At 40.8% G+C, this 22,014-nt stretch overlaps 1 protein-coding gene across 4 annotated transcripts in view; it reads right to left on the bottom strand.

Annotated features, from left to right (window-relative positions):
• LOC144317369 (glutathione S-transferase-like) overlaps window positions 1-21,972 on the bottom strand; it is a 29,026-nt gene extending 7,054 nt beyond the window's left edge. Inside the window, exons 1-5 of one of the 4 annotated variants that reach the window (XM_077903666.1) lie at window positions 18,057-21,972; window positions 11,693-11,851; window positions 6,761-6,859; window positions 2,073-2,124; window positions 70-202 (exon numbers count right to left, since the gene is read on the bottom strand). In XM_077903666.1, coding sequence (XP_077759792.1) covers window positions 70-202; window positions 2,073-2,124; window positions 6,761-6,847 — 272 coding nt within the window. In that variant the 5' untranslated portion in view covers window positions 6,848-6,859; window positions 11,693-11,851; window positions 18,057-21,972. Of the gene's footprint in view, window positions 1-69; window positions 203-2,072; window positions 2,125-6,760; window positions 6,860-6,926; window positions 7,076-7,149; window positions 7,348-10,191; window positions 10,313-11,692; window positions 11,852-18,056 lie in introns of those variants that run through there. The other 3 variants (XM_077903664.1, XM_077903665.1, XM_077903663.1) reach the window with 3 other exon arrangements.
• Between the last annotated feature and the right edge of the window lie 42 nt (window positions 21,973-22,014).

The following is a 22,014-nucleotide window of genomic DNA, read 5'->3' as shown; positions in this document are numbered from 1 at the left end:
AATTGCTAACATGCCTAATGGTTAGATTTTCGTTTTTTGCTTGTTTGAGTAAAAAATAATTGTTGTTACCAGGCTTGTTCCTGTATATTCCTTCCATACAAGTTGTATTTTGCAGCTAAGTATCTTAGGATGGCTCTCGTTTCTACCAAATTCATTCCATCAATTTCGACCATGGGCACTTGTTCATACATCAGAGTTCCACCTTTAAATGTACAAAGGAAAGTTGGATTATTTACTGTCCCTAATGGTAGCATCTGAGTTTTTTTTAACTCTTCAGGTGCTACAAAATGGGACTACGTAACTAAATATGATTAAAATATTTTACAGACTAATCCACAAGGAGAAATAATTATGTATTTATTCACAGATAGATGTGTAGAGTGCAAGACTTGAGGCTGTGTCCTCCAGGAGATACAACAAGGTACAGACAGAAGCTTTCTTTCTGGCCAAGAATGTCTGTTTCTCGTCACTTAGTCTCCATTCCTGTAGCCACCCTGCTGGTGAGACTCTTTCCCTCTGAACCATCATAGTAATGTCCTAGCTGTTAACATGACCCTCAAATGATCCCTCCTTTTTTTGTTGTTAAACTTTTTTTATTTTCATTCCTGTACAGTTAACATAGTGTTCTATTAGTTCCAGGTGTACAATGTAGTGTATTCAACAAGTCTATACATTACTCAGTGCTCATCACGATAGTGCACTCTTAATCCCCATCATGTATTTCACCCATCCCCCACCCACCTCCCACTTTGTTCTCTATAGATAAGGGTCTGGTTTTTGGTTTGTCTCTTTTTTCTTTGTTCATTTGTTTTGTTTCTTGAATTCTACATATGAGTGAAATCATATGGCATGTGCCTTTCTCTGACTAGCTAATTTTGCTTAGTATTATACCCTCTATGTCCATCCATGTCATTGCAAATAACAAGGTTTTATTATCTTTTATGACTGAGTAATATTCCAGAGGTGTGTGTGTGTGTGTGTGTGTGTGTGTCTCTCTGTGTGTGTGTGTGTGTGTGTGTGTGTGTATAGCACATCTTTATCCATTCATCTATCAATGGACACTTGGGCAGCTTCTATCATTTGGCTGTTGTAAATAATGCTGCAATAAACATAAGTGCAAATATCTCTTCGAATTAGTGTTTTCATATTCTTTGGATAAATATCCAATAGTGGATCATAGGTTAGTCCTATTTTTAACTTTTTGAGGAACCTCCATACTGTTCTCCAGAGTGGCTGCACCAATCTGCATTCCCACCAACAGTGCATGAGGGTTCCTTTTCCTCCACATCCTCACCTATAAGACAATAATATTTAACCTCAACCTGAAATTCAAAGCACTCCTTGTAATTTGCCTCCATGTACTTTCCACACATTCCATGCCACTCACCTATGTGAACCAGAGTCCCAGTGGCCTCCCATCAGAGTGACAGCTCTTTGTTTGGAGCTTATTTTTTCAGTCTTCTAGGGAATCTTTGCGTTACACATCAACAGCAACTTAAGAGGCCCATGGTTTAATTTAAAAGAATTCCATTCTCTCTGCACCATCCTTCCCGCCTTCTCTTCCTATGTCTTTCTGACTCTTCATCAAAAGGGCAACAGTAAAGCTGGCACTTTTCCCACTTTTCCTTAAGTTGAATCAGCTCTCTGGACTGAATCCATGGCAAGAACATCCTGGTTTTTCTACTCTTGCCTCCAGGTTTAACTGGAAGAACATTTTCTCCCTAATTACATCAGTCAGGGTCTAGCTGGGAGATAGAACCATACTAGTTAATTACTTTAACCATACTAAGTTACAAAGAAGTTAACTAGGTCCTGGAGAACTGAGAGGCAACAAAGGGACAGTACAGTATCATGAAGGTGACATCTGCGGAAAGTATCATCCCTAGGGCTGAGGAAACAAGGGGACGGTGCTGAAATGATTACAATTTAGAAGCTCAAGGGCAGGACTCCTCTTACTTTGAGCATTCATAAGCTTGTTGCAAGATCCAAGTGCTGCCCTCCTGACATAGAGATATTGATAGACACTGTCTAGCTAATTTTCTCCACTGAATGTGTGTGTGCTTTTTTCTCACCTTGGATTAATTTCTCAAATTCTTCACGTGTTTCAAAAAGTTCCTCTTCAAACTAAAAAATGAAAAAAAAGAATATGTAGCTATTATTTTTGTTATTATTACTTTTGGTATTATGGAAAAAGTTGAATAATGCCTAACTACCAATGAAACCAATGTTTCAAGGAGTTATTTAACACACGCTGATCTTTTCTGGGTTCTATGAACCTAAGGAAGTTTTTGTATAAAACTAAAGCAAAAGATTTACTGAATTCAGTTGATTGAGTAACATTGATACCTCCTGTTGTGTGGATGGAGCCTGCCAGGTAGACTTTTCAGATCTGACTGCAGGCTACTCCCTTTATTAGCTCAGACAAATAACTCTCTTCTAATTTCAGTTTCCTAAAATGTGAAAATGGAGCTAATACCTACTCATAATGTTGTCATGTTTTAAATGAGATCCTATCAAAGGAAGACCAACACTCATGTTTGGCTCACCATTACTGTTTTCCTCAGAACTTTCCCTTGGGTAGTGTTTGTTGTCCCTAGTTTCCAGGGTTCAAGAACAACCAAATGTTACTTTGATCATTCTATTATATATTCTCTTTTTAAACCCAAGATGGTTAGACACAGAAAAATTAAATTGCAGCAAATCTCAGAAATTAGCAATCTAACAATAGAACTGAATAAACTCAAAAGATACTTTGTAGCATTAAGGAAAGAAGAATCAAGGTACAGTTTATTTCTTGCAGCTTTCAATTTTTTTGTCTTAGATTTCTGCTTTATTGTTACATTATTACCAGTTACCTTCCAGAGACTTAGTCTTAGAATATATCCACAGACTGAACATGGCCATTTTGTACAGTATAATTTTAATATAAAATTTAAACACAATGAATTTTTTGTATTATTTCTATCATGATTAGAGATGGAAAACCCCAACATGTAATTGGAAAACAGTGTTTTCCCCAAGGATTCTATTCTACCCCCACTGTAACAAAAATAATTTTAAAATTTTACATTTACAGTTTGGAATGATAAAAAATATTAAGAAAAGATACGGATAACGTGGTTCCCTAGTACTGTTCCTGGATACTTACTATTAAACCAAGATGTCTGATCATCCTTATTCCTAAACCTTGAAGACCAGCATTAACTACGACTCTTGGTGCTCTTCTTTTCCAAGCCTTCATGTGATGCTTATAAAGCCCAGAGAGGTTAATTGACTTGCCTGAAGTCCTCCAGCTAAAGAGTGGAAGAACCAGGGCTAGAATCCCTTATCTCCAAACTCACTACATTTTAGATATTATCATTTTGCTAAATGTGTAATTTGTATTTCAATAATCTTTATAGGAAGAAGTCATATTCCCAAATTGACATCAAATCTGAGGATACAGATAGGACTAACTAAGACATAAAACAACGCTTCCCAAAAAGCGCTTTTTCCTTACTTTTAAAGATTGCTTATGACTTTCATGTAATGTGATGGGGCAAAAAAAGTATATGTTTATGATTTCAATTTCTCCTCAAATTTCTCACATCAGGAACTCCAGGGTAACTGTCTACTTTGGCAAGGCTCCAAGAGTTCAGAGCTCAGCCCCAAACTCCAATTCCAGCCCAGGTGTTACCAAGTGGGTCCCTGAGAGCAGCTTGGAGAGAGGGCAGCACCCAGGAGTTCATAGTCTGGGTGTGGCCATGGAACAAAGGCATGGGCTACAGCAAAATTCCTCAGACTATATACTGCACGAGGAATTTTCTGGTAGGTTTAGATTGAGTTTGACCAGATCACACACCAAAGATTTCCCACATGAACGTTTTTGTTTTTAATGGTGTGTTTCCTTCAATTTTATCTTTTGCTTGAAGGCTTAATGTGCAAGAACCCTGGGCTCTGAAGATAAACAAAACACAGCTGTTTTAGCAAAGTCACTGATGCTAGAGCATGATTATTTAACTTCTGAAAATTTCCTATGACTCATATCAAAAGGAAAAAATCAGGCACAGAAGGTAAATATTGACTATAGAATTTTCTTCTAACTCTAAGAAGCTTTGAGGATACCAACCCTAATATAAAAATTGTGAGGAGTCAGAAGATGCAGGAAGGAGCTTCATGTGGCTCAGAAAGGAGAATTGGCCTTTTACTGTTTTGAAAAAATTAGCTCATTGGAAGAAGAAACTACAAGTTCAATTTTTTTATTAGATACTAAAAATAGTGCCCCCTCCAAAGAAATTGGAGTGTTTTTGGTATGTGGGCTTTGGGTTCACATCATCTCCTGTGTGTTTTACCATATTTTATTCAGATCAAATGTTAAATCAACACTACATAAAAATAAAGGAATGACTCTGATTCTCCACTCCCTTCATTTATTCATCTGTCATTTATCCGTCTCAATATGGATGGATCTCAAAGACATAATATGGAGTGTAAGGAGGAAAATAAAGAATGATTCACCAAAGGAACCACTTATATAAATTATCTCAAAGGGCGCACAAGTCGATGGTTGGTGAGCACACACATAAAAATATAAAGGCTGGACTAACAGGATAGGGGTTACTTATGTGACATGGGGGTGATGGTCCAACTGAATTTTAGCTTTATATGTTAATGTTTTATTTTTAAAAGAAGATTACATTAATACCCATAGCCCAAGGCAGCCCGGGTGGCTCAGCAGTTTGGTGCCGCCTTCCACTGGGGCGTGATCCTGGAGACCCGGAATCGAGTCCCGCGTCGGGCTCCCTGCTTGGAGCCTGCTCCTCCCTCTGCCTGTCTCTCTCTCTCTCTCTCTCTCTCTCTGTGTGTGTGTGTGTGTCTCATGAATAAATAAATAAAATCTTTAAAAAAAAATGCCCATAGCCCATATGTTTTTTTAAGACTTAAGGCAAATATGACAAAATAATAATACTCATTCCATATAGTGGCATCATGTGTGTTTATTAGAATATTCTTCATACTTTATTATATGTTCTGCCAAAGCAAGCATTCTTTAAACTTTACATATCTTCAAATTTTAAATAATTCATAATAAAGGAATTTTTGAAAAAAGTGATAATGAACTTTGTCCACAAGAATTTGTTGCTTTATTATAGCAGAAATTCTTAATCTGGGGGCCTAGGATATGTTATGTATTTTGTGGCTTCTTGGAGACCCTACAATTCTATGTACATCAGGCTTTTTCCTGGGAAGCAGCTTTATAGGTTTCTTTAGATTCTAGTATAAAACATCTGTTCTATTCTCCTGAAATGTCTTCAAGCCTTGGTACCACCAGATACTGTAAAATAGTATGTTTCACAAAATATTTAAAAACAATAGGGATCCCTGGGTGGCGCAGCGGTTTGGCACCTGCCTTTGGCCCAGGGCGCGATCCTGGAGACCCAAGATCGAATCCCACGTCGGGCTCCCAGTGCATGGAGCCTGCTTCTCCCTCTGCCTGTGTCTCTGCCCCTCTCTCTCTCTCTGTGTGTGACTATCATAAATAAATTTAAAAAAATAAAAATAATAAAAATAAAATAAATAAAATAAAAACAATAAACTGTGTTCTAAGCTGCATTTATATAAGGTATCTGCATTCCTAGTGAACAGATGAACATATGTCTTCTGTCAGGGCCAAAACAATGTAGAGAATCTAAACAAATATCAAGTGAATGGGGTTATTTGCTATTCTCATGTTAAACCACAGAAATGTGAAGAAAACTCCCTGTTCTTTCATCTTTGGATCTAAGAGACCCACTTAGGAGTGACTAGGAAAAAAAAAAATTTGTGGGTCACAGAAGAGGTTAATTGCTTTATATTCACAGTGAATGTGTATATATGAATGTGTATATAGACACAAATATTTATCTTTGAAAGGTCGGTATAAACTTCAATAACGGGGATCCTGGGTGGCTCAGCAGTTTAGCGCACTTGTGTGCAAGCCCAAGGGTGTGATCCTGGGGTCCGAGGATCGAGTCCCATGTCAGGCTCCCTGCATGGAGCCTGCTTCTCCCTCTGCCTGTGTCTCGGCCTCTCTCTCTCTCTCATGAATAAATAAATAAAATCTTTAAAAAAAACTTCAATAACTTAGCTTTTAAGTATGTTGAGAATAGAATTTTTAACTTCATTAAAGTATAGGATAGTTATATTTTTGGTAATGAATGATATGTTCTAACATCAGTGTCTATGAGACTTTTCTATGCACTTAAAAAAAAAAACACCTTGTTTCTCAATATTCATGAGATAGATGTAGTTAAGCAAATCCAATACTTGGCTGACAAGGACGAAATGGAAAGAAACTCTTTGGTAGAACAAGTCCCTTCCTCCCTTCCTTTCCTCGTTTGTTATTATTTGCTTCACCTTGGGTCAGCTCAGTACCCACAACCAGTTTCCACGATACTTGGGCACTTATTTAAAAGAACTCACTCCCTCCCTCACAGCCGAGTATCCAAAGAGCAGGTGGCAAAACCAGCTTTTTGTTCAGGAATCATATGAGAAGTTTCCTATAACTGCTCTCTAAGTAAGTGCTCAACGACCCCATTATGAAAATAATATGAGGGCACCTGGGTGGCTCAGTCCATTAAGTGGCTGCCTTCGGTTCAAGTCATGATCCCAGGGTCTCCCTTCCTCTACTCCCCACGTCCTCCCCACCCCCCCATCCCCACTCAATTCTCTCTCTCTCAAACAAATAAATCAAATCTTTTTTTTTAAAAATGAAACAGTATGAATAAATCCAGCGTCTTACCTCTACTCCTGCTGCAGCCAAGAGCCACCTGATGGACTCCATTCTGCCTCGTCCATTGAAGTAGTGAAGCTTGGGCTTTCCCGCCATGCTTAAGGATTCCTGCAAATCAACAGGGAGAGAGACTGATGAGAGAGAGAGAAAGAGCAGGAGAGAAACAGAAACATACAGAGCAGTGTAAAGTGAACCAGAAAGCTCTGGACTTGTGCCCAAAGTCAAAGCTGTTCCTCAGCTCCAAGGATGTCTGCGTTCTGTGTTCTGTCTCACAAATGGAGTTTATCATCACAAATTGGTGTTCTCAAAGCTTAATTGGATAACAGATACATTTTTAAAAATAGAGGATAAGTGAGGAAGCCAAACAGATGGAAGGAATTCAAAAATAAGACTCTGACCAGCTCTTCCTCCCGTAGCAGGTGGTGAGCTTCCAGCATCCCAATCTTTTTCCTTTTTATCTGTACAGATCCGCCTCCCTCCTCCTACCAGCACAGCACAGACTGACAGCCCAGACTGGCAAAACCAGGAGAGATTAGGCGAGGTTGATGTTTTTCACTTTCCAAGTAAATCTCTGTACTTTGAGGTGTCCTCTGAAGCCTGGAGACAGCATTCAAGAGGATTTTCAATGACTCATTAGGATTTAAAGCAAAAGTGCAGAGTTAGGCAAACTGGGTCTTTTCATCCTTTTTCCTCTGAAAATGAAAATGAAAATGCCTTTTTTTAAGAAACATAACCCTTGCTCACTTTGAAGAAGTTAAAATAGTATAGAAATTAAAAGCCTATCTGCACCACCCCAAGATAGACTCAAGGCTTATGGGACATGGGGAGTAGCTTTGGTGGGGTGACAGGCTCTGGACATTCAAAAATAGCTTGAGGTACCTGGAGAAGTGGGTCCCTGGAAGCACAGGAGGCTGTATGGAGGGGCAGGAGTGGCTTTCAGAGTAGAGAGTCAGCGTATTCATGCTAGGAATGGGACCTGATTTACTTTGCAGCATATCACCCGGCTCACTTTTTAAACAAACAATTCTACACATTAAGAGCTCAGCAAAATAAATGAAGAGAAAAGGATAGATTGAGGATATTATCATTTGGGAAACCAGAATGAAAAATAAGTAATCTAGACCTATGGCTTTTCAGCCCCCTATGTGGTACTTTAGAATCATCCTATTAGGTGCTTGAAACACACACAGGTGCATGAGTGCACATTGGTGGTTCAATCTCAGTCTCTCTCTCCTTCTCTCTCTCTCTCTCCCCCCACCCCCGTTCCCTGCCCCCCCTGCTCCGCCACCCCCCCCCTTGTCCCACATTGATTTGGGAAAGGACTCTGGCACCAGTGTATTTTAGAATCTTTCTAATATGCAGTCAGCATTAAGAACCACTGATCTAGATCTAGACAACGGTTATATCAATAGCTGCTGAAATTAGTGATAGAGGTCTCTAGAATGGAGAGGCCAGGCTGACTTCTCTAAACACCTAACATCACTAAATTGGGACAACCAGACATGACAGTTTTCCCAATGTCATGTAATAGAAAGTGTACAGCACTGCCTGTGAAGAATTCTTGCCAAAACAACTGACCAGGAATTCAATCAAGCCTAAAGATACCAATTTATGGGATACAGGAAACAGATGAACACTTCAGGGATGCAATTAGCAAAATCAACAAAATCTATAATGTGGAACTGGACAGGCTTGCCATTCAGAGTGGTCCCCATGCTAGCAACATATGGATCACCTGGGAAGTTGTTAGGAAAGGCTCCACCCCAAACCCTCTAGAATCTACATTTTAAGATTCCCAGGGATTTACATGCACACTGAAGCTTGAGAAGCACGGTCCTGCAGGTCAAATAATTTACATATTCCCAAAGAACCCTCTACTCTTATATTGTGGTGATAAGAATTTTTAAAATTTGCATGAAAATTAGAGATGCAGGGGAATCTATAGGTTCAAGAGACTTAAGAGATCCTTTAAACAAATGCAATGTATAGGAACTTTTTTTGGATTCTGATCTTAACAGAGCAATTAATTTAAAAATAGATGATATGCTGGGAGAATTTGAACTACAAACATTTAACATAAGGGAATTACTGTTAGTTTTGTAGGTATTATAATGATATTACGGAATGCTTTACAGAAGGAATCTTGATCTTAAGAGACTCTGAGCGCAGGATCCCATCAATGCAAAGATGGATTCCTGGTCGACAGAAACTAGGAAATAATACATGGATATTACACTGAGCCAAAAAAATCCATATCTTTCAGAGAATCATGTCAAAGTATTTATGGAAAAAATAGTATAATATTGGGATTTGCTTCCAATTAACCCAGTTGTGAGCGGGAATGGATGGAAGCCTCAGTAACATGAGTGATCTTTTATTGCTAATTGTTGCAGCTGGGCAATGAGTATGAGTTTTTTATATTATTTGTTCATTTTCATAAATGTATGAAATTTCCCATCATAAAAATATTTTTAATTGCTCAGCAAAAGCTGATATTATTCATAATGGACTGAAGCTTTAAAGGCCCTGGGGTGGCTTCTGAATCACAAGGAGATTTGGAACAGTGCTCATTCCCGCTTCAGGGATGAATGCTCAGCCTAGATTTAGTTTGTATCCCTGGTGGAATGAGGCTCAAAATAGAAATTAAACTCAGTTATAGAAATATAAAACTATATATGCACTCTTGAATTTGTGAACTGGCTCACCTGGATCTCCACCCTACAGTATCTACTCTGAAAATTTCCCTTGAAAAGTCTGAGGCCCGGGGAGCTTGTGAGCTGACCCAGCTTCCCATCTGGTCTCACCTACAGCAGATGTGGGACAGCTGTGGAAGAAAGCAGGTGCCTCCCACAGGACAATGGGCTTCTGAGTCTCATGTCATCTTGGGGAGCTGTGAGAGAGGCTGAGTTCATGGAGCCTGGGGAGGCCCCCATGAGGACCTGGGGCTAAATATTATGGTCAATGATCTCTGGTTCCATCAGCTCTGGGCTAGTTCCTGTAGAGTGGAGGCCAATGGGTGACCTTGGGTCATATGCCAGGGAGGCTCTGATGAGCACAGGTAGGAGCCTGAGCTGGGGAGGACCTAAGCCACCCAGAACTTTACCGGCTGTCCACAGGGCCTGCCACCCCAACTCCCAGCAAGACTGCCAAGGGGGCCCCGTCCAGACCCTCCCCACCATAAGCATTCACTTTTGGGGGTGGTTCCCAGAAACCCATAAGCCTGGGGCACAAGCTCTTGTCCCCTCTGTTTTTTCTGGACCCTACTTGGACAGGCAAAGCCTTGGTTTCCCCCAAGTGGGGGCATCCTCAGCATTCTGAACCTGGGGTTTCCTGGGTCACCCCCACCCCCCAGGAGTTGACTAGACCAGCACAGGGCTCCCCCATTATCCTGCTCCCTCCCCTTTTTGGGAGGATGTGGAAGGCCTCTGCCCCCAACTTACCTGCCCACCTGTCCCCCAGCTGAAGACTGTGACATTAATGAGTACTTGACCTGGGGCACAGCTTATCTGAGACTTAATAGAGAAAACCATACCTTAGAGAAAAAAAGAAAGCAGAGAAGGGCTAGGGTAACAGCTGGGAGAGCCCCCGATTGTGTAACATATAATGTTAAGTTCCCCGTCTACTTGTGTCAACTATACATACTAATTTGAGGTGAGAGAGTAACAAGAGTATATGGCAAATATAACTAAATCAATATGGTTAACCCATTTTAAATTATTTGAATTGTAATTGGGGCTTTCGTTAAAGCTATAACTTTATTATAAGCAGAAAAAAAAAGGTATATCTTAAGTATCTGTGACTTACACGTATATAAAACACACTGTAGCATAATTGCTGGATTTTAACAACTGAACTTGTTTGCTTAAGAGCAAGTACTGAACTTCCTCCTATAAATGACCCCAAATAGATTTCCAAACAAAATATCTTCCACCAACTTTTTCCAGCTGTCTTCTTTCCTTTCATAACATTTCCAAATCTGTTTTTTTTTTTTTTTGAAAGTCAAGGGAAATTGTCAGAAGGCTCAATAGTTTCCAAGAGCACTGATCACAATACTCCTCAACCTATTTGCAGGAAAAAAAGGGATTAGAAGCAATTATTGTGCATTTATTTCATTCTAGCTAGAAGAACATCATTAGGCAGATAACCCTGCCAAGTAGATAATTTAACAGCTTTCAAGAGGACATCTGAAATTAAAAAAAAAATTAAAGGAGTAACCCGTTGTGTAAAGGGCGTAAGATTAAAAGGAATTAAACAGACTAGTAATGGCACGTCTTTTTCCTTGATCCTCAGTCTAGCATTCTGGTATTCTATTTCTAATTATCTTGGCATCATGCCCCTGTTCTGCTTTGTTTTCTGAAACCAGATTTTTAGTAACATTGATTCCTAGGTAATCTAAAAGAAAGAGTAAGGATGTTCCCCTCTATAAAAGTCAAGCTAGAAGCCTAGTGCACAGTACATCTTCATGTGTCTATGGGAATTGGATGCATATTTTCTGGTTTATGGAAAATTTTTATGTCCTGCTGATGACATAAAGGGAAGTTTGTTTTGCTTCCATATAGATACTATCCTGGCACATGTTGGTCTGCTTTGAAAGAGTCTGTGCTTCAGTATTGATGCCAGAGGATGGCTTGGTTCTAGGAACTAAATTGTTATGAATAGTAGAAAAGGAGGCTTTGTAAAATAATCAGATGATAGCCAGATAAGCAAACAAGTTAATTAATTTAAACTATATTGGAAAACGTTTAAGCAAAATCAAGTATTTCTTCGATATTCATCTCATGTTTTTAAGTTGTCAAACAACCTTAAAACATGGAACTTCACAATTCAGTACAATTCAGCCCATTAGCATTTAGTACATGTTTTCCTTACATATGTGTATATGCATGCAGTGTATGTGCAAACACAATCTTGTACTGGAATCTTTGTTTCAAGAAAGCTTACATAGGGGTGCCTGGGTGACTCAGTCGGGTAAGCATCTGTCTTCAGCTCAGGTCATGATCCTGGGGTCCTGGGATGGAGCCCCATGTCCAGCTTCCTGCTCAGCAAAGTCTACTTCTCCGTCTCTCTCTGCATCTCCCCTTGCTTGTGCTCTCGCTCTCTCTGTGTCAAATAAATAAATAAAATATTTAAAAAAGAAAGCTTAGAAAAAAAAAAAAAAAGAAAGCTTAGCATAAAAGTATTAATTTATAAAACAATATTAGAAGCAATTATTCCATTACAAGGCTCCTTTTGGTTTTGAAATGATTTCGTAGGTTTAAGTTAGAAGCTTCCTGATATTTTTAAATGATTCTGTTGAAATGTTTTGGTTCACTCTTACCTTGTCAGTGAGTTACACCCAGCAAACAGTAGCGTGGTTAGCTGGCCTCATCCTTTTTTAAAAGGTCATTACAGGGACACCTGGGTGGCTCAGAGGTTGAGCATATGCCTTTGGCTCAGGGCGTGATCCCAGAGACCCACATCGGGCTCCCTGCATGGAGCCCGCTTCTCCCTCTGCCTGTGTCTCTGCCTCTGTGTGTGTGTGTGTGTGTGTGTCTCATGAATAAATAAGTAAACTCTTTAAAAAAATAAAAAGGCCATTACATTTTAATTCTTTTTTATTTATTTATTTTGTTTACAATTTAATAAATCATACCAACATACTTATCCACTAAACTCCAGAAAGGTAGGGTTTGTTTTTTTTTTTTTTAGGATTTTATTTATTTATTTATTCATGAGACACAGAGAGAGAGGCAGAGACACCGGCAAAGGGAGAAGCAGACTCCCAGCAGGGAGCCCAATGTGAGACTCGATCCCAGGACCCCAGGATCATGCCCTGAGCCGTAGGCAGACGCTCAACTGCTGAGCCACCCAGGCGTCCCTCCAGAAAGGTAGTTTAATTTAGTTTGGCAAATCCACACACTATGATTTGGTTTTAGTTTTCTTGTCCTCCTTTTTTTTTTTTTTTTTTTTTGGTGTGAAAGCAGATGAGTTTTTCATCTATAGTTCAAGTTATGTTTTCAAATACCTATAACATGAAATTATATCTCCTAAAATACTATATTGTCTGGGCAAAATCTTATGGAAAAAAGCCAGACATTGGATTCCCATTTCATCAGGATAAAATCCAAATTCCTTGATAGGACTGGTAGGAGTGTGTCATTTGCTATCTGCCACCCCATCTCAGGTCATATAGCTATCCCCCACTTTGCAGCTGAGCCTCTTCTAGCTTGGGGTACTTAAGACGCTGCACACTTTCCCACCTGAAGTGCTTTGAGGATGCTGGTTCCTCAGTCTGGAACTCCTGTCTCTCTTCTTTAGAGAGAGAGAGTGTAAAAGTGTGAGTTGGGAAGGAAGGGTACAGGGGGAGAGAAAGAGATTCTTTTTTCAGGAATGAGAGAGAGAGATTCTTAAACGGTCTCCACTGGTCCAATGCAGGGCTGGATCTTATGACCCTGAGATCATGACCTGAGCAGAAATCAAGAGTCAGACGCTTAATCAACTGAGTCACCAGGTGCCCATCTGTCTAGAATCCCTCTGCCCATCTCCTTGCTTGCCCGGTTTCTTCTCACTTTGTGTGTCTCACCTTAAAGGCCATTTCCCCAGAGTGGGCTTCCCTCACCATCCATCTAAAGTAGAGCCCTTGTTGGTAAAAGTGTACTAACTTTTACCCAGAAGATGAACGGTGTATGAGGATCCAGTGTATAACATGGCAACTATAGGTAGATAGCACTATTGCATAATTGAAGCTTGCTAAGAAAGTAGAACTTAAATGTTCTCACAAAAACAAACAAAAAACAAAAAAAAAAGTAGATATGTGACGTGATGGGTGAGTCAATTAACTCAAGGGAAATCCCCTCCCAATATTTATGAATATCAAACATCACATTGTATACTTTAAATATCTTACCATTTTATTTGTCAATTATACCTCCATCATGCTGGAAAAATATAAAACAAAGCTCTCCCCTTATCTGCCCCCCCCCCCACAAGCGACTCTCTGGTGTAATTCCTGTTCAATTTTCCTCATATCCTTATAACAGGTTATAACTGTGATACTTATTTATTTGTTTGTTTGTGGCCTATCTCCTCTCACTAAAATGTAAACTCCTTGAAGTCAAAGACCTTTGTCTCTCTTTCTCATCCCCATATCTCTGTACCCTTGCAACATCTCATATTAGGATTCAAAAGATATTTCCTGGATCAGTGAATAGGTGGGAGAGGCTTTGGCCTATGTCAGGAGATCTGGCCTATAGGCTGATCCTACCATTGACCAACCCTGTGACCCTAGACAAACCCCAATATCTCTGGATCCCTGCCATTATGCTTCTAAAATAGGGAGATTAGATGTCTTGAGGGTAAGATGGCTGCTAAGTATGCTACTTGATTCTTCCTTCCTCATTTTCTCACAATAATACCGGAACAACTGGTATCCAGGGCAACCTCAAAAAAAGTATGGTTAAGCCTTGAGGTAAGACAACACTGTCAGGATGGTATAACAACAGAATTTCTTTTTTTAAATATTTTTAAAATTCAATTTGCCAACATATAGTATAACACCCAACGCTCATCCCATCATGTGTCCTCCTTAGTGCCAGTCACCCAGTCACCCCATCCCTCCACCCATCCCCTTCTGCAATCCTTTGTTTGTTTCCCAGAGTTAGGAACCTCTCATGGTTTGTCTTTCTCTCTAATTTTTCCCTGCTAAGTTCCCTCCCTTTCCCTTATGGTCTCTTACACTATTTATTATATTCTACATAGAAGTGAAAGCATATAGTTGTTTCTCTCTGATTGATTTATTTCACTCAGCATAATACCCTCCAGTTCCATCCACATCGAAGTAAATGGTAGCTATTCATCCTTTCTGATGGCTGAGTAATATTCCATTGTATATATACACCACATCTTCTTTCTCCATTCATCTGTTGAAGGACATCCCAGCTACTTCCATAGTTTGGCTGTTGTGGACAATGCTACTATGGACATTGGGGTGCAAGTGTCCCATTGTTTCACTACATCAGTATCTGTGGGGTAAATACCCAGTAGTGCAATTGCTCAATTATAGAGTAGCTCTATTTTTAACTTCTTGAGGAACCTCTATACTGTTTTCCAGAGAGGCTGTACCAGCTTGCATTCCCACCAACAGACAAGAGGGTTCCCCTTTCTCCACAACCTCGCCAACATTTGTTGTTTCCTGTCTTGTTAATTCTCGCCATTCTCACCGGTGTGAAGTGGTATCTCATTGTAGATTTGATTTGTATTTCCCTGATAGCAAGTGGTGTAAAGCATTTTTTCATGTGCTTGTTGGCCTTGTATAGGTCTTCTTTGGAGAAATTTCTGTTCGTGTCTTCTGCCCATTTCATGACTGGATTATTTAACAACAGAATTTCAATCAACTTCCATGTTTCCCCATCTCTGTGCATGGGGCCCAGCCTTCACCTACAAAGCCTAATAGCAGCCTTCCTACTGAGTAGGAAATGTTTCTCCTCTACTAACTACTACCACCGCCCTGTACACTTTCCCCAGTGCTAGGGTGAGGAAACTATAACCTGGGGACGTAGGAACAGAATGGAAAGAAACATTCATATCCAGGGGTGCTTGTGGGAATGCCCAGTATTTGTTGAGTTCACCAGTGAAGTTGTCATGACGGAAAAGGCCTTGATGGACTGGCAGACAGCGGTGGAGACGTTTCAAGATAAAAAGGAAAGGAACTTAGAGAGTGTGGGACAGCAATCATGTCATTCTTGAGGCTCGTCCAACTTGCCCCATTAAATGCTGCATTCAATGCCCACTCTCAGGCTCTGGAGCATTTCTGTAGCATCCTTCACAAGCCTGAGCTCCAGAGGAGGGAGGGCTGTCACTGATAACTTATTATTCATTTCGCCAAAATTCTGTCCTTTTTTTTTTTTTTTTTAATTTTGACCTTTTGAAACGAAGCAGGATTGGAAGCAATGAGTGTGACAGCATGTGGCAAGAAAGACATATAAATCACTAAATAAGCAAAGGGAGCCCCCAAATTACATGAGAACTAGAGCTTAGTGGAGGGCAGGGAGGCTCTGGCAGTAAGTTGTGGATGGAGAGGGAGGGTGGGCTTGTGTTTACAGTAAAGAGGTCAAAGAAGATGAAACTGAGAAGAGACCTTTGAAACAATAGGACTAAGGTGGTGGTTAGTTCATTGGTTATGAAACAAAAGTTCAACACTTTGGCCTTTGGTGAGAGGAAGTGTAGCTAGAATGTAGACGTCTGAAGCTTTGGAAGTGAGAAATAAGTGGGAAGGATATAGCCAATGGGAAAACCAGATAGAGATAGAGAACTGTTTTGATTTGTTTTATAGTGTTTGTTGGGTTTTTTTCTGAGGGGTGGAGAAGTAGATGGCTAAGAGGGTTAGGACAGGAGAGACTTCAGTCAGTTTGTAATTAGAAGGCGACATGCCAGAGGCCAGGGAGGCAGGCAAGGCAGCATGGCGTGCAGATGAATTGTCCAGAATGACTATCTACAGGACAGATTTGTGGGGTTTTATTTGCCTCCATTAGTATTATTACCATATTTGGGGGCATAACTGACCTATAATAAAACATATAATTCAAGTGTACAGTTGGATAAGTTTTGACATATGCATCCCCCATGAAAGCATCACCACAGTCAGTAGATTGAATACAGCAGGTCTGATGCCCTGTTACAATCCCTTCCTCCTGTCGCTCCCCATACCACTGGTCTGCTTGGTCGTGCAAAATTAGTTTGCAATTTCTAGAATTTCGCGTAAGTAGAAGCATACAATAAGTGCTGTGATTTGTCTAGTTTCTTCCAGTCCATATCATTATTTTGAGAGTCATCTATGTTTTGTGTGTTTTCCTTCTCATTTATCACAAAGTAGCTGCACTCGTTTTCTGTGGCCATTGGCGACTAATTACCACAACCTGGGTGGCTCACACAATAGAAATTTATTCTCTCACAGTTCTGGAGGCCAGAAGTCTGCAATCAAGGTGTCAACAAGGGTGTTTCCTTCTGAGGGCTGTGAGGGGAATCTGTTCCATGCCTGTCCCCTAGCTGCTGGCTTGTAGGAGCATCACTCCGATCTTTATCATAGAAATGGACAATGGAAAAGGAAACTGAGTATGGGACTGATGGACAAAGGAAAAGAGATGGTAGAGAAAGAAATGAGAAGAATGAACTAGAAGGTGTTGAAAGGAAGCATGGAAAACTTTCCAACTTGGCTTCTCAGTCAGAAATTTCTAGTTTCCATTTTGGCAGTTTTCCAACATAGATTTAAGATTTACAGGAAAAAGTGATTTCTTTTCCAGCAAACAGATTGTTTTGAAACAACCTACTCTGAGAAGTTAGTCTGACTCGGCTGCCATGGCTGAGCACTAGATGGCACACTTTCCAGAGCAACGGAAACTTCCTGGTGCCAACAACCTAAGTGCCTTCAGGAAACTCTGTCACTGTGTAGTACACAGCCTCACTGCTCTTAGGTGACTTCCCACGATCACAAATGAAGCCGACCCCAACCTGTTTAACATTCCCTTTCTTTTTTAGTTCACAGATAAAGTCTACTGTCCCACACATCTGCCCTTCTTAGGGCAAAACTTCGCAAAAGGGTGATCAGTAGCAGTTGTCTCTACTCACTTCCCATTTCCTCCTCAACCCACTCTGGTCAGGCTTCTGTCCCACATTCCACAGCGCTCATCAAGGCCAGCAGTGGCCTCCTGTCCCCAGATTCACCCTTTACTCTCCAGTCCTCGTGCTCCTCTCCTTCAGGACGCTACTCTTTCCTGGCTCTCCCCTACTTCATGGACACCACCTCCTCAGATTCCTTGACTGGCTCCCACTCTGCTTCCCTTCTCCTCTCCAAATGCTTTCTCTTCCTACATGGGTTTCCAATCGGTCACTATCATCAGAAGTGTGGCCCTGGATGATAGATTGTAGAGGACATTGCTGTTTCTGTCTTGTTCTCCCTTGGATTGCTTGCTCTAGGGGGAAGTTAGCTGATCTATCATGAAGATACTCAAGCAGCTATACGAAGAAGCAGACATGACAAGGGACTGAGAGGCTCATTGCCAACAGCCATGTGAGGGAACCATCTTGGAAGTGGATTGCCTGTCCTTAGTGAAGCTTTCAGATAATTGCAACCCCTGCTGATGGCTTGGCATACAACGTCCTGAGAGATCCTGACCCAGAATCACCTACCTAAGTTGCTCCTGGGATCCTGACCCTCAGAAAGTGTGCTAGAGAATAAATGTTTGTTGCTTTAAGTCACTAACCTTTGGCCTGATTTATTATGCAGCAATAAATAACCGAGGCACTGCAATAAATAACTGACCTTGCTTACCTCTCTGACTTCATCTTCCAATACTTTCTCACCATGCTCCTGCAACATCTGCTTGCCTACTGTGCCTAAAACACACCAAAGTTGTTCTTGACCAAGATCCTTGTCCTCATTAGTACCTCTAGTTAGCACCCTGTTGCCTTGGATCTTCTCATGCTTGGCTTCTTCCTGTCACTTGTGTTACGCGCTCTGCGGCAACACGATCAGGGTCCTGAGGATAAGGGGATGAGGAAAATAAAAGAAAAGTAAAGAGATGGGGACAGGAGGGACACAGTGGATGATGTCCAAGCAGTGTCAGCTTTATTCAAGGTTCTACAGCATTATGTAGCATAAGCAAAACAAAGATAAGGAAATGTCCATTCTTAGCATATTTGTGAATCCCTCCAAGCTTTCCCTTTATCAGCATGCAAGACAAACCCACAGGCGCCAGAAGATTTAGGGTCCTGGTTAATAGATAAGCTTGTTGCTCCAGGTGTATGTACCTCGAAGGAACATTATACATGGTTAACAGACCAGCAAGGACAGCACAGACCCCTATTTAAGTTTATGAGCAGGCCAGAATAAATTGTATCTATTGTGTTATGTGGGCGATCACTGTAGAAGCGAGCTCTGAAAACCGTTGCTCAAGCCCTTTCTCAAGCGTCTACCAACTATTCACCCTTTAGGCTCCCGAGCCTTTTGAGTGAATGAGGGACGCAAGTCCGGGCCTAGTTTGGGTTAGTAACTCTAGCTAGTCCGTGGCGGCCCACACACTTGGACTTAGTCTTCTGTGACCAGTCATTTTAAATTAACCACTTGCCCACTGCCACCCTAAAAACTCTCCATCACCCTACTCTGTTTTATTTTCCCCTTAGCACTCACCACTAATAATTTTCTCATTGATTTGTTTTTTAACTCATTGTCTACACAGGAAAATGCTCTTATAAGTACCATGGCATCCTCCCTGCGTAGAAAAATTCAGGGAACAAAATAGGTGCTCAGTAAACATTTACCAAATGAAACAAAGAATAAAGCTATTTAAGTATGATTTATTAGGTCATAATTCTTAAGAATATTTCATCAATTTCCAAGGTCAGAGTCTACATTTTTTTTTCTACCAGGTATCCTTGGCTGGCTTGTTGACTTAGAATATCACAATTATGTCAAAATTTCCAAAGGACAAATATTTTCAAAAAGCTGTTGGGTGCAGACAGGAGGTTAGCAAAGCTTTTGAGAGAAAAATAGGAAGCAAAGTGGATCAAATATAACATAGATAAAGGTTGTGCTGACTCATGAAAACCTGGTCCAACCAGTTTGGGTTGGCAAAACATTTCTAGTACATACTTTTTCTTCAAGAAGATATTGGAAATTTGGCAAGTTGCCATGTATAACAGCTCAAATCTTGACCCAATTGCCCTAGGACAGAGAAATTAATATTTATTTTCATTTCAATTTATCTGTATAATCTCTCCATAGAAACGGTGGGTAGTATAAGGGTCAAATACCAGATGTAAATTATTTTGTAACACGTATTTTTGTCCTTTAATATCACAGATTACCCAGGAGTGATATTCAAAATACTTGACATCTGCATAGTAAATAAAAATTAGTATATGTCAGGATATATACTGAGAATGAATAATATTTCTTTTTACTTTCTAACTAAACTGCATATGGCATTGAAAAAGTGATAGTCCAAGCCAGTCAGAAATCATTGTGATAGTTTCCAGTCATTTGTGATTTTTACTAATTATCTCTGTGTTCTGGGCCGTTTCAGTGACAGTGAAGGCCATCTACTCTATCAAGGTGGCTCTTTCCTGCACCTGTGACTCGGCACATTCCTGGGTTCCTCTACTGCTTTTTGCCCTTGTTCCATTGAGAGTAGGGGAGGTAGAGGCCTCCCCCTGTGGCTAACCCAGGTGTATCACCATCCCTTGAGGTATCTTAATACTACTCCAGCTTTGTAAATAGGCACTTCACTAACCTCTCCTCAGCCACCCTTTTTGAGATGAGGTGATATCTTAGTTTTCATGTACTCAGAGCACCAGTCATAATGGGGTAAATCTTACTGAGTTCACTTCAAGACAATAAAAAGGGATTATAACGTATGTTCTAAATTGGGAAGGGCTAGATGTGATGAGGTTGAGAACCTCTGTTCTGGAACAAAGGTATAAGAATATATTGTTTGAAGGATGGATAACAAAGGCCCCTTCACCTCATAAACACCTTGAGGACTCCAGTGTTAGATACAGAACAGGTAAATGCAAGGGGAAGTGGGGGCCTCCTGAGAGGACAACTTGGCACATCTTGCTTGGGCTGAATTGACCTGATACTGGGTAAACATAAAGGACCCAAGGCATGTGGCCTGTGTATGTGTCTGCCCCACACTATGCAACTGTGGGGAAGTTCACACTGTGAAAATGGGCAGTCAGGGCTAGGGCCCTGGGCTCAGCCCCATTGATCCTACATGTTTTGGGGGAACCCAAGTTATAGGCACAGTAGTTAGTTGAGGCTAGACATCACTCACCATCCCAGCGTCTCCTGCATAGCAACATGCCGGGGGGGGGGGGGGGGGGGGGGGGCGGGCGGCGGGGAGGACCATATATCTCCCTGTAAGGTTAGGGATCCCAGGCCTAAGTAACAGCAGGGAGAGAGACCCCCACATCTTTTTCTCTGAGGTCACATAGAAAGAGGATGCTGCTGCCGAGGCGGACGAATGGTGGCCAGTGTTTCAACCAAACTGTCTCAGATCAGGCAGTCTTTGGGACAACAGGAACTCCACATGGCAGAAGGGGCAGCAAAGAACAGGTACTGCAGCAGAGGACTCCTGGGATTTTTCATCAGTCTCAGGTCGGGTGACTCCTTGAATGGACAAAAGCTCCTAGGTTGTTGGATTTAGCATTGCAAAAGAGATTGCTGGGGGCAAGAACCATTCTTGCAGTTCTAAGATGGATGCTTGAGTGACTTAAAGCAAACATTTAAAAGATGTGATTTTATTATATGTGTATCAGGCTGGGTAAGCAGGGTATATGGCTGCACTTCAGTGGCCCCCTATTTTCCTTAGAACAAAATCCAAACTACCCTTCATGACAGACCATGAATGACTCGCAGATTCAAACAAGGGTGTCCTGATTAGGTTCATGTTCAGCATTATCTCGTGCCCTAGTATGAAGTTATAGATTAAATTGTGTCCCCCAGAAAGGATAGGTTGATGTCTTAACCCTGGGTACCTGTGAATGTGATTTTATCTGGAAATAGGGTCTTTGCAGTTGTAGTAAGTTAAGATGATGTCATACTGGATTACGGTGAGCCTAGATTTGATTACTGGTGTTCCCTAGAAGAAGAGGGAAATTTGGACAGACACACACACACACACACACACACACGTTTATGCCATATGGCAACAGAGACAGAGATTGGAGTTATGCATCTACAAGCCAAGAAATGCCAAGCACTGCCAGCAACCATCAGAAGCTAAGAGGCAAGGAAGGATCCTTCCCTAATGCCTTCAGAAAGAGTATGGCTCTGCTCATATCTTCCTTTCACACAAAGAGCCTCCAGAACTGTGAGGGAATACATTTTGCATTTTTCATCCACTAAATTTTTGGTCACTTGTTACAACAGCCCTAGGAACATGTTATACAAAGTATGTATGACTTTGGATTAGAATTACCTATTTTTGTGTGTGTGTATGTCACTACAGTCACCCCTCATTGGGCAAATACTATATCTGGCTTGTTTATCTTAACCCAGCTCCTGGAACACAGATGTCCTATATTATACATAAAATAAATATAATTTCCATAAGTGAGCAGGAAAAAAACTGATTACCTGAGGAAAATGGTTCTGTACCAAAAGAGAAAGAATAAAAGAAAGAAAGAATCAATCTTTCAGGCTGTGGATCAGAAATCTAGCAAAATACAAAAGAAAGACTATTTTTGTCTAACTAAAAATGTCATCTGAAAATTTCTACTTCACTCTT

This window comes from Canis aureus, chromosome 7, assembly GCF_053574225.1.
Source record: "Canis aureus isolate CA01 chromosome 7, VMU_Caureus_v.1.0, whole genome shotgun sequence".
Taxonomy (NCBI): Eukaryota; Metazoa; Chordata; class Mammalia; order Carnivora; family Canidae; genus Canis; species Canis aureus.
Note: the sequence above shows the minus strand (reverse complement) of the source record. Positions and strands in the feature narration are given on the sequence as shown.